Raw genomic sequence first — 17,217 nt, forward strand, 5'->3', positions numbered from 1 at the left:
GATTGAGAATGGTTGATAGTGAGATACAAACCTCAGCTTCATGTTACAAAATGTCTCTCCTTCAAACAGCATTTAGATAGTGTTTAAAAGTTTTGCTTGATATAGATATATCAATGAACCTGTACAGACAGGCCAAAATAAAGCTGCTTTGGGTTACTTGGAGATATGCTGTTTAAATGATGCATGCGTCCTAAGAGGCCAGAAGCCATGCCAAAGCCACAATCCAGTCCTAAGGATTGGAGTACAGCTTTGGTGCACCTGGAATGTTAATATTAGAGCTTCCTTGGGAGGAATTTGTCCTTTACGTTTCCCTGCAGTTGCAGTCTGTGAATAAAAAGACATCCAACTTTACATAAAAACGCAAGCTTTAAACCCATCAAAAGTATTTCTCCAGCAGTGAAATTCCAGGGTCATATCGCCGCCTGAACAAAATAATAGGCAGGCTCCTATGAAAGCCGAAATCCCAACCTTTGAAGATTATAAGAATCTACTGTGAGAACAGATGACAGGAGAACTACAAAGCAGTCAACTGTACATAAAAACCTAAATATTAATAGAGTATTGACTTCACGTTTCAGTCTCCTGAGAGGTGGATGGGAAGTTAAATGCACACAAAATGTTATCTAAACTGTATAACAATGCCTATGTAGCTCTCTATTCTCAACACGACTATATTGAAGAAGAGGGAGCTGCAGGTGAACAAAAAGACACCAGTCTCAGGACTGTTAGCAGCAGAAAACAGTTTGATTAGAAAAATCACTTTATTCAAAACTGTCAAATTGAGATTGCAAAAACAGTTCTATGATTATATTACATAATTACAAGATTCTAAAAAAATAATTTCCTTTCCATATTCTGGAATATTGCTTACTCAACTCAAAGCTTTAATTGGGGAGAATTATTATTCACTTAAAGAACAATATTTATATCCAAGCTTATTACACAGTTTGATTTCAAATCTGTTTTATAATATGCATAATTTAAAAACCCATCAAATAAATTTAAATGATTTCTTATCAGCAAAATAAAAAAAAAAACCTGGATTGTTGTGAACAAATGCTGTGAATGTCTTTTTCCATATAACAACATTTTCTTGTAGTGTTGCCAACACAAACGGATTAGCAAGAGATTTGCAAATATGTAACTGATGGGATGGATAGCCTGATCATCGATGAAGAATACAGTTCTTTTGCCAGTGCACTTTTACAGTCTTAATTTCTGTTGATATCTTGTGCTCTTCTACATACCTCACTGAATTAAGCTAAGATTAAGCAACTGCATGATATGGATTTCAGTCAATACATGTGACATTTAGATAACTGTCATATAAACTGGAGATTAAAAAAAAAAAAGAAATCCTGTGCGTAAGTTTGATCACTGGTGATTTATTCATATGAGCACAGACCACTTTAAAGCATTTGTTTCAATTAAAAAAAAAACACTAGCCAATAAAAACATGTAAAGCCTGATCCATAATGCAGGTGTACAGAGCTATGAAAATACTACTTGTCAGTCTTCATTCCAGCAAAACATTTAGGGGTTCAGAGACTTTGAGGTGATTATGCTGCTCTTTCCAGGAACTTAGAGGAAGCCATCCATGTCAGTATTTTTAATCAGAGTCCCAATGTATAAGTGTGTGCCTAGATACTCATGCATAGACCCCACTGCAGATCAAAGTAGTTACACATGAACAGCTTACATATAATTTTTAGCTGTTAGCATTCTATTGTTTAATGCTAAGAGGTCCGTGTTAGACCTGCTCATGCTAGTGTTTCTAGGATAACCAATATGTAGTCAGCTAGTATATATGGATTTACAAAGACAGTAGGTAGAAAGATTATGACATATAATGTAATTGGTATTCTGCTACGTAAAGCACTTTCAGGACCCTTATAAGAACCATAAAAGCTGCACAAAAGTGCTATAAATAAATTAATTCATAAAAATAGCATATGGGATCTTGAAGAATCTATTCACAAAGTTAAGGAACAAAACATAATTTATCAAATTAGCACAGCGAGGGGCAGGATCCAGATACGCTGAAGTTTAGCACCAGTAGCCAAAGCTTTCTGGGATATGAATAATATTTGCATCTTACAAAGGGATTAAATATCACCTAATGCCTTCAGATCATATACTTTCATTGTCAGCTGAAGACAATATTCCAAATTATAGTATTAGAAACTGGCACCTAGATGGTAGACTAAAGTCATTACATTAGAATTGAAAATAAAACACATCGTTCTGTAATTCACAATATATTATCTACACTCTTGCTATGGTGTGAAAAGACCACATCAGCAATCCTGTAAAGACATTCCATTTACCCTGTGTTTGGTTAGCCTATCTTTCTAACCCATTTCCTTTTCTGGAAACTGACTGGGATGTGCAAAATGTGATCAAGCCCTCAATTCTAACGCATTTTCCAATTACATTAAAGCAATGGGATTAGTACTCATTAACTACTGCACATTCACATTTGGTGTCCACTTATACATTGTTAGATATTTAATAATTGCAAGCATTGATACTAAGCAATCCAACTGTTGCTCTATTTATTTTGGTAACATTTTGATACACAACAATAGCAGCACAATTTTTTATGTATGTGCACTATGAAAACTTCAGAGCGATGGGTTATGCCAAATTCTCTATCTGATAGGTGTAAGATGGATCAGCAAACAAGAGAGGTTTCTGCTGATTTAGGTGAAGAGGCATCCTTAGTACAAAATGCCATAAGGTCTTGCTCCTCCTCCATTCGTTTTGAAACTTTCTTCAATTTAAAGTAAATTTGGTGGGCAGATTTTGGGCAGATCCTTGGGGTAAGCTGCAAAGGGGGTATGTCTGTGTCTGGACTGTACCTCTTCAGACCTCCAGTAGAGGATGGTTAAGGGAGTACTCTTCAATGCAAAGATCAGAAATATCCCCACTTGAAGAAGTAAAAGCCACACACAGATTTACCACTTTAGTGAGAACTAGGCCTCTAGAAGCCTTTAAGTGGGACATCTCATGAGGAGGAAGGAGAAGGGCCACCCAATGGCTGTTCATGGGAGATCCTGAGAGCCCACGGCATTATATCCATGAGAAACTCTGCTGTGGAACTCAGTAAAGTTCCTGTCAGCACAGAGCAAGGATGGGCTGCAACTCTTGCTGCAACACCCAATGATGTGGGATAATGGGACCTGCACTTCCATTGTGCCTGGAGGACAATACCTTATCTATCCCCATTCTAGGAGAATTCAGGATCAGGACATTGGAGTATAAAAGAATTTACCAGTTTTGTGATCAGTGCATTCAGTCAAAGTGACTTTCCCTTAAATCCATTTCTATGAAAACAATGCATATGTGGTCAGTCGTTGTAAAGGAAGGAAAGTGCTTCTAAGACATATATATCTTCTGTCTTTTTGCAATCACTGTGCAACACAGAGGACATTTATCAAGAACTTCAGCGCAGTCCTTACAAGCAACAAGATGTCCACATGGAATGAGAACTACTGAGATTGTTTTATCCATACAGATTTTACAGAGCTTTTCCTCCTGTAAACGTTTCAACTTCTCTTCTGTACTGAGTTCTAAAGAGGGAAAAAAATATCAAAACACCAAGATATGTCATCAAGTAGTAGCTTAAAAGAGGACAAAAACACATGTCCCAAACACTGGCAAGAGACTCATTGCTGGAGCATGGCAGTAGCAAGTACCCAATAAGGCTGGCTCCAGTCTTGCCTCAGAGATTAGGTGGGTGGTAGTCTGGCACAGGGCTTTTAACTGTTCTGGTACTCCTGTTCTAGAAAAATGTTCTCCAAAGAGCTTTCCTGGGGGGGGGGGGGGGGGGGCGTTGGGGCAACTCTACTGAACTGAAGGCACCAATTCGAACCACTTTTCTTTGTTTGGTCCAACAAACAGTTAATTTGTGTTTTGTTGCTGCAGACTTTTCATATTTTTGGTTGTATCTTTTTTATTAAAAAAAACTGGTTGTATTCTGGTTCTTTTAATGTTTCTTTTATCTTGTTATCATAGTTATTGTTTGGCTGTATGGCTAGAAAATTCTTTGAACTGACAGAGAGGGTAACAATACCAGCCTCTCTTGCTAAGATACTGTAACTACAGGTGCAGATTATGTAAAATGCTTTGGGCATTATGTTATGCCCCACATAAATATTTGTGTGTACATGGAACTTTTGCTTCAAGGAAACAAAAAGGTAATCTGTACAAGCACTGACATTAAATGAACTGGCCAAAAATAACAAAAAGCCAAGAAAAATATGCTTGACATTTTATTATTTTAATTTTATTTTTTTATATGCCACCTTTCTCCTAAATCAGTCCCAAGGGGGCTCACAAAAGATACTTTAAAAACAACACAACTTTAAAAACAAAATTAAAAAACATCACATCGATGGTGAGGCACACAGAAGAACAAAGTGTGCACAACTAAGGTAATAACCTGAAGCAAAGTGCCTTCCTCTCTGGGCAGAGAAATCTAGAGCTTGGAAAAGTTATTTTTTCAGACTACAGCAATCCCCCCCCCAACCAATGTCATATTGGAGGATTCTGGGAGCTATGAATCCACTTACCAAAGCTCTGCAGAAACCCCATCCCATGAAGAGTAAGGCCATATGTGTATGAATAATAGCGGTGACCCCAAGCTAAAGTATATATAAGTTGCAAGCGAGAGTAATTGTTTCCTCTGCAACTTAGAGAAGTGTGGCAATATTTATTATGCTCACCTTTTTCCCAAGGTTCATGTAATACATTTTCTCTTTGGGCATTTATTAAATCTGCAACCAAAGCCTCCACAGTTTTGTAGCTCTCTGCAGACAAGCAGTGCTTCCTTTCCATTGCTTTCCTAATTTCATCCAGGCTGAAACCCATATGTACTGCGTTCTGTATAACTTGATTTTGTAACAATTCTTCATCTGCAGGAGCAGCAAGAGATGAAATTATAGTAAAATTAATAAAATTTGGTTTAAAAAAATAAAATGTGTGTGCTGATACAACAAATAATTGTAAAGTATAGAATTTAGTTTTTGAAGCTGGATAGACAAAGGTTCAGCTAAGTGTTTTACCATCAAAGACTCAAGCACACAAAGTTAGAAGATGTATATTTTGTCCCTTTCATTCACATTTGTTTATTTCGATGTAGAAGAAAACACTGCTTACAGTTAAGTTATCATTGGTCAGATCCATGTAGAATTAAAAATATTATGACAAAAATTTGAAGTATCACAGCTCTTGCCTGTAAGAGGTTTCAATTCAGTCCTTTCCATTTCAAGTTAAAAGTAGCAGATAGCAGGAAATGAGAAAGATCTGTTCCGAAGACTAACTGCCATCTGAAGCAAACAGTGCTGACCTAGATAGGCAAGTAGTCTAATAAGACAACTTTTTGAGACTAAAAAACTAGAATCCTGTTGGTGGTCTATGCATTTGTTGTACACACACATGTATGTCTTCTTTTGGACCATATACAAAGAGTCACTCATTAGCCCCTCAATATACTGTCTAAATCCTCCCCCAAGGCAGCTGTCAAAAACCCCAGGAGAAGAAGGCAACAATGTAGGTAACCAAGAAACAGCAACAGCCCATCTTGGCTGCAATAGCAGCTGAGGGAAAGAGAACCAGGTTTGTTCTCCTTGATGGAGAGTGACCTCTTTTTTCTTCCTCTGGCAGCAGCTTTGGGGGCTCCTGAGTTGCCTCCCTATCCCTTTTCCCAGTCAGTGAACAACTGCAATAACTCCAACAATTTATTATGGCAGATGGCCAGCACAAAATAATAAAATGTTTACAAAAATTACATTGCATAATAACACCCAGCACTGGGGCTCTCCCTCTGTGGAGAGAGGTGTGGAGCTGCTCTTATGGCACAGTCCACTCCAGACACAATGCAAGATCTAACGCTAAAATTTTATATCGGAGAAAGGGTGGCAGCGGCGAGGGAGAGAGAAGGAATGAGCTGCAACAAGGAATAATTTGAGTGTTTCTTGCTGCCAGTGTATGTCTCTGTGGTACTGGAAAGGTTGAGTTACATTTATTGAACTGTACATTTTATGCAGTTATCAGATCAAAATGGTCAGATTTACAGACTTCTTTCAATGAGCTAAGTGGACATTTTATTTTTATAGTAAATTATTGGATGTACAATTGCAGAGATGTTGATTAATGTTAACATATATCAGTTTTAGGCTGCATCTGCACTGCAGAAACAATCCAGTTTGACACTTTAACTGCCATGACTCAATGCAATGGAATTCTAGGAACTGTAGTTTTGTGACATTTAGCCCTCCCTGTCAGAAAGCTCTGGTGCCACAAGCTACAGTTCCCAGAATTCCATAGCACTGAGTCATGGCAGTTAAAGAGGTGTCAAACTGGTTTATTTCTACAGTGTGGATATAGTCTTTAGTTGGTTTATGATTGCAAAACTTCTTTAATCTGATCTGTGTTAGGCTTGCTGGATTACAAATTAAGTAGGGCAGTTGTAAACAATGGTACACAAACCTTTAAGACATGATGTCTTCTCAATCTCCTCTATCTAAAAAGAGAATTTGAGATTAGATTCCAATTAGATTAGATTAGAGCTCATTTAACTTAACAAATTGGATGCAAGGAGACATAAATGGAAAGAAAATAAGCTACTGTACAAAAATTGATCCACTGTTACAATAAGCAGATTCCACAGAAATTTATTTACTTATTTCATACTCACCTTATTTCCAAAACACTCAGAGATCTACAATATAAGCAGCGTGATACAAATGGCCAAAAGAGCAAGTGGAATTACCATCTGCATCTTATCAAAATGAAGTCACAAAATGACCAGGTAGAATGACCACTACAAGATGTATTGAGAAAGACAAGAGCCCAATGTTAGGAAGGCATACTGGCGAGCCATACCGATAAAGCAGTCATGCTCTATCACCTCTTGCCCTAAGACAAGCGGTTATCACGGTTACTGAAACAAGTGGTAGCTTGTCCTAAGCACAGAATAATATTTTGGGCTTTGATTTTTCACTTTTTTCATAGTCAGCCACAGCTCCATCATGCCTTGGTCCCAGCAGCTGGTGAGAGGCCCTCCCTCTGTTCCAACTGCCACTGCTATGACTTGTGAGGGAGAGAACAGTAGCCAGAATCAGCTCCATCACGTCTTGACTCAGCAGATGGAGAAAGGCCCTCCCTACCTCCATTACCAATGCCATGGTCTCTGAGAGACAGAATAATAAACAGCATCTGCTGAACCTCCTCATGGCTACCATTCCCTTTTCCTTCTGTGTCATGTCTTGTGAGATTGAAAGCCTGATGGCATGGAAGTGTCAAATGAACTTTTTTGTGGATTTTTCGGGCTATGTGGCCATGTTCGAGAAGAGTTTCTTCCTAACATTTCGCCAGCATCTGTGGCTGGCATCTTCAGATAATGCATTCCCTGGCGAAACGTCAGGAAGAAACTCTTCTAGAACATGGTCACATAGCCCGAAATACCCACAAAAAACTAAGCAGGTTATTGAGTTACAGAGTTGCTGCAGGGTGGGGTGGAAACACTTACTGTAGAATCCTGCACTGAATGAGTTAAGTGAATGCTGTTCACAAAATCTTGTCCTTTTTCTTCTAACAGGTATTTGCACCTAAACACAAAATATTTCAATTAAATAAATTAGTTGTGATTGTTTAAAACAGACTCTGTGTCAGAACATACACACATCTGGGAGAAAACTGCAGCAAATAAAATAGAATTTCTTCATACGTTCTGAGAAATGAAAGTGACCAAAGCTTTTTAAAAACATGTCACCATCAAGCTTCCTAAGAGATAAAAAACATCTCCAAAAGGCTGCTTGAAACAGCAGCAACAGGGTCATTGATAAAAGCAGCATGGTTACCAATTTGAAAACAAAACAGAACAAAACAAAAAGCATGCTTATTCCGCACCCTAATCCTGTATAGCTCTTTTACCCTGCCACTCTTGTTGTGCAAGGAGGGAGAAATCATTGTTTCAGTTCAGCCTGTGGGGAGAAGACGCTCACACAAGGAATCACAGTGATCACTACTTCCAGGTGCATCCAAAGGTTGCCATGACATCTAGCATAATTTCAATTGTCTTAAGGACTGTTCGCCAAATAACTTTATATTAAATGCTGATACTTTTTCAAATGCTGAAACTTCTGAAAATGTAATGCATTTGGCTTGTTCAATGTTGATACTTCTGTAAATTTTTAAATCCAGTCACACAGAGGAGATCTAGACCCATGGAAAATATGAATGAACATGAGGACAGGATATGTGACTGTGCACATACCACTCTCTCAACCCCAGAAACTGTCCAAATAAATAAAATGAAACAAGCAGATACTACATCAGGCAGCAGGGAAAGGGCAGCAGAATCAATGCACTGGTTCAGCTGAGAAGCCAGGTTCCTCCTCCTGCCAACTTTCACTTGATATCAACCGCTCCATCAGGTCCACATTAAAAAGAGAGAAGGGAAATAGGCCACTACTACAGCTTTGCTCAGAGACTGAGGATCTGTGGCTCCTCCTCAAATTTTTTCCACTTCGTCTGGTTGTTATAAGAACTAGTTATAAACTAACAACTAGCTTCTGAATTTGCTTTTTTTCTTGCTCCATCCTAGTCTGTTGTCTTTTTGCATTGTCTATGTGACTCAAAGGAGCTTACAAAAATTATGACTAAAAACTACAGCTCACATCTTAAAAGCCAGTAAAAAAAATAAGTCTGGATTATTTAATCATAATCATCACCATTAGCACAGACACCAGGAGAAAAACACTAGGATGCACATGTGTAAATCCTTCAATCAACAAACAAACAGAAGTAAACATCCTTACCCAGGAAACCATTTTGCATGTTGCTGCCAAGGATCTTCATATGCCTTCCATTCTTGTAGTCCACCACCACAGTGAAAGCATACAACATTATCACCATTACCTGTGCACAAAGAGAGATTAGTTTTCATCCAGTATATGAAGCCTGCATATATTTTTGTATACTCTAGTTCAGTTTCAAAAAGGCACTTCCAGTGTCAATACTGTAAAACACTGCACACCAATAATTTGGCAAAGGAAACACATTTTCACTCCATTTAGATGCCCAGAACAATTTACAGTCTTAGATTATTCCTAGTCTGCTTTTAAAACAAAGTTCGCAAAGCTATTTACAAAACTAAGAACTACAGCACAAACCTTAAAATAAATAGCTTTAATTTTTAAAAGACAATGCACTAAAATGCAAACAACCACTAACGTTAATTCAAAGCCTAGGCAAATAAAGAGCTTTTAACCCTTGACTGAAGCAGCTGTGAGCAACCTTTAGAAAATGCTCTAGAACTAGGATGGGTTTTGCTCTAATTAAATGTGCCATTTTCAAACTCTCTACCTTAAAGGGATCATTTTCACATCAATCTGTTTTACAAGGAATATTTTTCAGCACACAGGATCCTAGGGAACAGTTACAGTATGCATACAGCTTATTTGGCTTATAAATGACCAGACAGATTTTGTGTCACTATTACTTCAGATGAACTGAAGAAATAATCATGCTGAAGAAATAATCCAGTTTCACACCACTTTAACTGCCATGGCTCAATGCTAAGGAATTCTAGAGATTGTAGTTTTGTGAGACATTTAGCCTTCTCTGTCAGAGCTCTAGTGCCACAACAAACTACAGTTCCCAGAATTCCACAACACTGAGCTATGGCAGTTAAAGTGGTGTCAAACTGCATTGTTTCTGCATTACAGATGCCACCGAAGTATGCACCCTAGAAAACACTGAACAGCTGGCTGTACATTGGAGAGATGTATTTCAAAGTAAGCTTATCTCCTCCTAGCTTTTTATGGAGGAACCCACTCCCCCAAGTTTCTGGGGTAAATATTATCATTTTATATTCTATTCTATTACAGAAACTATTTTGTGTGTATGTATACATAAAGCAGGAACCAATGCTGTACTTCAGCGATGTCCAAACTCTGGTCTTCCAGATGTTTTGGACTTCAGTTCCCAGAAGCCTCAGCCACCTTAGCCAATGGTCTGGGATGCTGGGAGCTGAAGCCCAAAACACCTGGAAGGCCAGAGTTTGGACTTCACTGCTGTACTTCTTCTGGACCCCACTGAACTGGTAGCCTCCTGCAGTCCCCCACCCCTATCCTGCTGTTGCCCCATGTATCCTAAAACTAGTCTGGAGGGCTGGGAAAACTTCTGGAGTCAGTTGGTGCCATACGAAGAAGCAGACGCAAAAGAAAGTTATATTGCTGTTGAGCATGGGATCTTGGTCATAAGCTTACAATTGGAGATGTAGTCTCAAATCCCTATCCAGCCATGAAGGCCATTTGGAAAGCTTGCTATACCATTTCTCAGCCTATGACTGAATAAAAATTTTACTTACTTACTTAGCCTAACATACCTCTATGACTTGTGAAAATAAAATGGGAAAGGAAACTGAGTTGGCCTATTCAGTTACTTATCATTACAATTAACACCATGTTCTGGATAATAAGCTGTTCTTGGGAAGAGGAGGTTTTTATCTCTATGCAAAAGTGAAATAAATGACTTTGCAGTGCCCTTATCCTTGAACACTACTGCACTGAAAAGCAGATTAGACATGTACCTGATAAGTGAGTAATAGAATGCATTTTTGACAAAACCAATTCAAGAGACTAATAACAGGGAGAAAGATGGTAAGTAATCACTGAACTATAATCAGATACTACTCCAGAAAAGCTGCTTATACAGGGTACTTATTCTGCTCAGAGCAAATAGGAGTCGACTGCTTTCATGTAAAGGAAAATCTTCGAGTGATGCACATTTTATAGCACTGGAAAAATTACCCTTAAATAAACAAGGTGCAAATATGTTTTGTGATCAGATGTTACCAAGTACAGCCAGTTGGAGACAAGAAAGAACTAATCAAAAGAATTAGGAGACAAGGACAGAGAATTAAGCAAAAGAATACATTTTACATACCCTGAATTTATATAAAAAAACAACAACCCAGAACTTGCTGTAAAATGACATTGGGCAGTGGAACATAAATCAGAGGCAATTTGGAAAAGAGGTTGATTTGTGTCATTTCTGGAAGGAAAAGGTAAGAGGATCTAGACTAGGATGGACAACTGTGCCCCTCCAGAAGTTTGGAGCCCACAACTTCCATCAGCTCTAACCAGCATAATCAATGGTGAGGGATTAAAGAAGTTGTCGTTCAAAAATATCTGAAGTGTCAGTTCCCTACCTCTAGTCTACACAAATCAAAATGTAAAACTGTAGGTATAGGACAGTGATGGTGAACCTTTTAGAGGCCAAGTGCCCAAACTGCAACCCAGAACCCACTTATTTAATGCAAAGTGCCATGTCCCTCTGGCTTTCTAGTAACAAATCCTGGCAAACTCTGAGCTGGGGTGATGGTACATGTGCCCACAGAGAGGGCTCTGAATGCCACCTCTGGCACGCGTGCCATAGGTTTGCCATCACTGGTATAGAAAATAATGCTCTCCAACACAAACTATGGGTTAGGTTGTTGGACTAGGATTGGAGATCCAGTTTCAAATCCTCATCCAGCTATGAAGCTCATTTGGAGATGCTGGGTTTGTCATCTCAGCCAAACATACCTCTATGACTTTTGGAGATAAAATGGAAGTGGAGTTCTTCCAAGAAGAAAAAAAAGAATACCCAAGGAATACCAATAGTAGCTGAATAATGGATATTCAACATGACCCAGCTGTATCAGCTATTATGTTTCTGAATAACCCTGTCAACTATGTTTTCCTGTCCTGAAAACAGCACTTGTATTTTGCCACTAGGATTAAAGTGCGAATGCAGTGGGCCCTTGTTATCCACTAGGATTTGGTTCCAAGATTCCCCGTGGATACCAAAATCAAGTCCCATTAAATAAATTGGTGTAGTAAAATGGTTTCACTTATATATCAAGGTTTGCCTTTTGGAATTTCCATTTTTTGGAATATTTCCAAACTGTGACTGGTTGAATCTGTGGATAAAGAATTCATGGATACAGAGGGCCAACAGTATTCTTATTTCACTGGTGCTGAAAAAAGTTAGAAAACATGCTACAGAAAACTATAGAATGCACTACCAAATGCCAGCAAGATGCTGAATTACATCATAGAGATGTAGCATCACAACACTTTCTTATGCTGGGTAAGGCATTTCGATTCAACAGCTGTTTGTCATTAGATATTGTTAAGCACCCCAAATCCACAGGATGCAGCATGTTATAAAATAAATAATAAAATGAATTTGATAAACAAGAATTTGCACAGAATCAAATATAGGAAAGGTAGAGAACACAAACTTTATAATATAACAACAAATGTAATTTCTTTAAAGCCTGATTAGTACAGGTAAGAACAAAATCATGCTGTGAATCAGTTTTTGGCTGAACAGACTATTCAAAAAGAGAACCAAATTTATATTAATAAATCATGTCACATTGCAAAACTGATGAGAATAAATCAAACATATGTGTTCGTATAATCCAACATGAGAAAAAAAGTTACTGCTTTTGATTAGGTTTAATCAAAATTTGGGTCCCTGCTGGGAGAATGCCAACATACAAATGAAATAAATAAAAGAATAAACAGAATCCTTCTTTCTCAATCTAGACCATTCAGATGTTTTGGACCTCAGCTCCCAGGAGTGACCACCAGCACAGCCAATGGCCATGGATTCTCAGAGCTGAAATCCAAAATATCTGGACAGCCAAAGAGTAAAAGTCCCAGTTCAAACCAATCTATCCATGTAAAACTATGATCAAAATAGGACATTTTGAATCCAGCTTACCAATGCTATAAAAGCCTGCTCGAGCAAGCTGTTCCTTGCTAACCAAATAATTCCAAGTCACAAAAGTCTTGATTCGAGTTTCATAATCTGCCATACATGGATTTTGAGGAAGGCTGGTATTATGCATATTGCTTCTATTCAGCTTGGCATCACCAGATTGATTTGAAACATTTCCAATGTTCCCAACATCACGACCAAGGACAAAGAAACACCTTGGGAAATGGCGTCTATGTTCTGACCAAGCTTGATCACAAGGTTCCCAATTTTTCAGTTTGCCCCCACAACAAAAGCATTCGACTTCATCATCAATGCCAGTGTAATAGAGTCCAGCATGGGCCAGATCCTTTGGACTGACAGGGGCACAGGGTGGCCAGTTGTGAAAAGATCGCAGCCTAGTTTCTTCACTACACATGGCAGGATTTCTAGGGTAGAGAGAACCCGAGAGATCAACCACTTGTCCAGTTCTCAACAGATAATCTGCATAGAGATCGGAAGACTGATCAGGAACAGGTTGTACAGTAGTACTGGCTGAGCCATTTTCTGATCTGTGCTGACAATTCTGAAGATGATGTGTATCAGTCCTTCCAAAATTAATGTCACTGATAAACTTGCAATCTGGAGAAACTGTTCTGTGCCTTTCTACTGCAGAGTCCCCCTGTTGCCATCCTTCTACAGTCGTGTGACAACTAAAGCACTCTACTTGGTCTCGTTCTCCAGTGTAGAAGAATCCAGCCTGGGCTAAAGCTGAGGAGGAAACAGGACAGTCACTTGGAAAACTGGCAAATGTTTGTTGCCTAGAGATCTCATTAGCCAGCTCCTGCTCAGGATCCTCCTCCAAAGTGGCACAAGCTTCAGTGCTGTCTGGTCCATTACATGTCATCCCTCCTTCAGTGAAAGGTTTCCGCAACTGTCCTAAAGACAAACACATTAAGTTTAGAAAAGCAATGAAAATGTGGTATTTTTGAGTACTGAAAACACTTCGGATGCATTTTGCTGTTGTTGGGTGCCTTCAAGTCATTTCCAGTTTAGGGTGACCCTATTATGGGGTCTTCTTGGCAAGTTTTTTCAGATCTTCATGTTTGCCATTGCCACTCTCTGAGGTTGAGATAGTGTGACTTGGCTAAGGTTACCCAGTGGGTTTACAGGTTGAGCTGAGAATCAAAGTCTGGTCTCCAGAGTCCATATGTTCTCTCTAGGAATCTTGAAGTCTTCCGGTGCAATTCTGCTGGATGTTGACCATAGACTTCTGCTGGAAAACCTAGTGGTTCCTAGACAAAATACTTCTCATGGCATTCCTAGGTCTTCAAGCATGATTCTATGATCAACCTCTGACAAATGTTGTCCATAGAATTGTACTGCAGGACCAGGGTAATTAAATAAAAATTGCCAGGCTGCAGCTTTCAAGGTTTCACTTCTGTTGTTTAAAGCACTGGGCGATAAGAGTTTTTGCTGCCTGTCTATATCTCTAAACATTTTTATCTCTGTTTCCACAATACTGCAGAATGAGAATCAGGGCTGACTGACAGACCAGTCAGCATTGAAACATGTGTCTGTTAATCTGCAAACAGAGGCGCCTGGCAGGCAGGGCCAATAACCCATGCTTTCATGGATGGCACAACTATTTTGCTTTTGCTTTGTTGTTGTGTGCCTTCAAGACATTTCTGACTTATGGTGACCCTAAGATGAACCCTGTAGAATTAATGCAGTTTGACGCCGCTATAAACAAACAAACAAACAAACAAAGTCTTGCTTTGTCCTATGGAGTCCTGAGATCTGTAGTTTGCTATGGCTGCATAGCATGGAGCCCATGGCAGTTCCTTTCTTACTTTCCTGCAAAAAGGTGGTGTTATGGGTTCTGGGTAAACGGGGCATTGATCCTTTTTATCTTATTGGTTTCTTCCTCCTCCGCCCAGTAGCTTCTGAGTGTGGAGTATAAGCGCTGTTCTCTGTGTCTGCAGTGCTTTCTCCAGCCTCAGTTTCATGGGCTGCGGATTGCATGGAGTCCTTCTGCATGCAGGGCTGCATCTACACAGCAGAGTTAACACAGTTTGATATGGCACTGTCAAGACTGTGTTGTCTCTGGTGTCAAACAGCATTCACTCTGCCATGCAGATGCAACTGTGGATGCAAAAGGACTCCATGCAAACTGCAGCACATGAAACTGAGGCTGGAGAAAGCAATGCAGACTAAGGTCCAAAACACACTGCAGAAATAATCCAGTTTGAGACCACTTTAACTGCCCTGGTTGAGTGCTAGGGAATCATGGGAAACGTACTTTATTGTGGCACCTCAGCTCTTTAACAGAGAAGGCAAAACGTCTCACAAACACTACAGCTCCCAGGATTCCCTAGCATTGAGCCAGGGCAGTTAAAGCAGTCTCAAGGTGGACTGTTTCTGCAGCGTGTTTTGGACCTTTGCCTTCTCTGCTTGTTGTGGCGCCACAAGACAAGCTACAACTCCCAGAATTCCAAAGCACCCAGCTGTGGCAATTAAAAGTGGGGTCAAACTGCTAGACTGCTGCAGTCTGGATGAGCAACAACAACAACAACAACATCCCAAAACACACCGTAGAAATGATCTCTGGGCCCCACAACAGAGCACCATTCCCAGAATTCCATAGCCTGGAGCCATGTCCTTCCTTTCCCTTTGCAAAGCCATAAGTGCCATAAAATAGGGAGGGGGCGAGGAAGGATTTTGGCCTGAGGCTGCATCCACACTGGAGAAATAACCCGGTTTGGCCCCGCTTTGACTCTTTTCTGGCTCAAGGCTATGGAATTCTGGGAGTTGGAGTATGTTGTGGGGCCCCACGACATACTCCAACTCCCAGAATTCCATAGCCTTGAGCCAGAAAAGAGTCAAAGCGGGGCCAAACCTCCACCCCCGGCTGGAAAGCGACTCAGGGACCCCCTTCTTGGACTCACCACCGGTTTCCTGCCGCAGCCAGGCTTCCTTTCCGCCGGCGCTGCTCAAATAGAGCTGAGACTAAGGAGCATAAAATGGCGGCTCTCAGAAGGAGCCGCCCGCAGCGACCCCTGGCGGCCGCGTCTAGCGCGTCATCTGCCGCATGAGTCCCTTCGGTACTCCATTTCCCAGAAGCGCTAGCCAGAGCGGACCATGGCAAAGCATCACGGGAGCTGTAGTCTGGCGCCACCCAGTGCAGTACCTCATAGTGTCACCCTCCCTTTCATCCACTGACCTCCTCTCATACCTGACATTTGCCACCATTCTGTTCAGGGAAGCCTTCCCAGGCATTAATTAAATAATTAATTAATTAATAATTTAATAATTGTAAGCCGCTCTGGGAGCCTTTACAGTAAATAAATAAATAAATAAATAAATACAGTAAGTAAATAAATAAATACAGTAAATAAATAAATAAATCACATTTATTTATGTTATTTATACTCCGCCTTTCAGCCCTAAAGGCTCTCAGAGCGGCTTACAATTATTAGTAGGATTAATTTAATTTTTTTAATTGAGTTATAATATAACATAAAAATCAAAGGCGTATTGTATGACCAAACATTATCTATACTATTATCCCCAGTTCATACCCATCTATGTTTGCCTTCCATTTTAACTCTTGTATTCATATCTTATCCTACCAAGCATTCACTTATTTTCCATGCTGTGTATGTCTCTATATGTAAACATATTCATTCCAGATTGTTTGTCAGTTTAGATCAATTCTGTCTTATCTTCTTCTCCATAATTTTGAAGCTTCCTTCCATTTCCCCTCATATTGTGGGGTAGTTTCCCCATTAAGGCAATTATTGTTATTATATATATATATATATATATATATATTATAGTCTTATTATATTTTTATTCTTATTTTTATACATTTTATTTTCACGCACTTTTATATAACGTTTGTAGAGAATTTGATATAGAGTTTGAGACAGAGTTTCATTTAGTCTTGTGGTACTTTGAGATGGCCTAAGGGCTAATCAATAAATCAATAAATATTGATTGAACAGTCATTACTATTATTATTATTATTATTCATTAGACGGTTTCCTGCCCTCAGACTTACAATCTAAAAAAAATTGATTGTTATTTGATTTTGATTTTGCGTGTCTATATGATAGGACTTCTTCCGCTTCTTCTTCTTGTTAACATTTACTTATAAAGCGCTTTACATAGTGGAGGGGGGTCAAATAAAATAAGAAAAAAAGAATAAAAACCTGCCAAGCAGTGTGCAATTTGAAACAACAGCATTTCATAGAATCATAGAATTGTAGAACTGTACAGTTGGAAAAGACTGCAAAGGCCATCCAGTCCAACCCCATTCTGCCATGCAGGAAATCCCAATCAAAGCATCCCCAACAGATGGCCATCCAGCCTCTGTTTAAAGACCTCCAGGGAAGGAGACTCTATCACCCTCCGAGGAAGGAGTGCATTCCACTGTCGAACAGCCCTTACTGTCAG

At 39.5% G+C, this 17,217-nt stretch overlaps 1 protein-coding gene across 2 annotated transcripts; it reads right to left on the reverse strand.

Annotated features, from left to right (window-relative positions):
* Positions 1-742: 742 nt before the first annotated feature.
* On the reverse strand, positions 743-15,795 carry LOC149308928 (E3 ubiquitin-protein ligase XIAP-like). Of its 2 annotated transcripts, XM_089536709.1 has the most exons (7): positions 15,708-15,795; positions 12,787-13,698; positions 8,826-8,925; positions 7,535-7,613; positions 6,493-6,526; positions 4,728-4,916; positions 743-3,572 (listed from the first exon to the last, which is right to left on the reverse strand). In XM_089536709.1, the coding sequence occupies exons 2-7, from the start codon at positions 13,664-13,666 to the stop codon at positions 3,379-3,381; spliced, it is 1,476 nt and encodes a 491-aa protein (XP_089392835.1). In that variant the 5' UTR covers positions 13,667-13,698; positions 15,708-15,795; the 3' UTR covers positions 743-3,378. The 2 variants fall into 2 exon arrangements, with proteins under 2 accessions (XP_089392835.1, XP_089392836.1); XM_089536710.1 differs by lacking the exon at positions 4,728-4,916.
* Between the last annotated feature and the right edge of the window lie 1,422 nt (positions 15,796-17,217).

Source organism: Sceloporus occidentalis, unplaced genomic scaffold (assembly GCF_023333645.1).
Source record: "Sceloporus occidentalis isolate IW3139 unplaced genomic scaffold, rSceOcc1.0.p SCAF_8, whole genome shotgun sequence".
In the NCBI taxonomy this organism is placed as follows: domain Eukaryota; kingdom Metazoa; phylum Chordata; class Lepidosauria; order Squamata; family Phrynosomatidae; genus Sceloporus; species Sceloporus occidentalis.

Coding starts and splice junctions, on each gene's coding strand:
- LOC149308928 (XM_089536709.1), bottom strand. CDS start 13,666: ATGACATGTAATGGACCAGACAGCACTGAAGCTTGTGCCACTTTGGAG. Junction 4,917..6,492: donor GAAGACATCATGTCTTAAAG/GTTTGTGTACCA, acceptor CTGCTCCTGCAG/ATGAAGAATTGTTACAAAAT. Junction 3,573..4,727: donor ACATGAACCTTGGGAAAAAG/GTGAGCATAATA, acceptor TTCCCTCTTTAG/AACTCAGTACAGAAGAGAAG.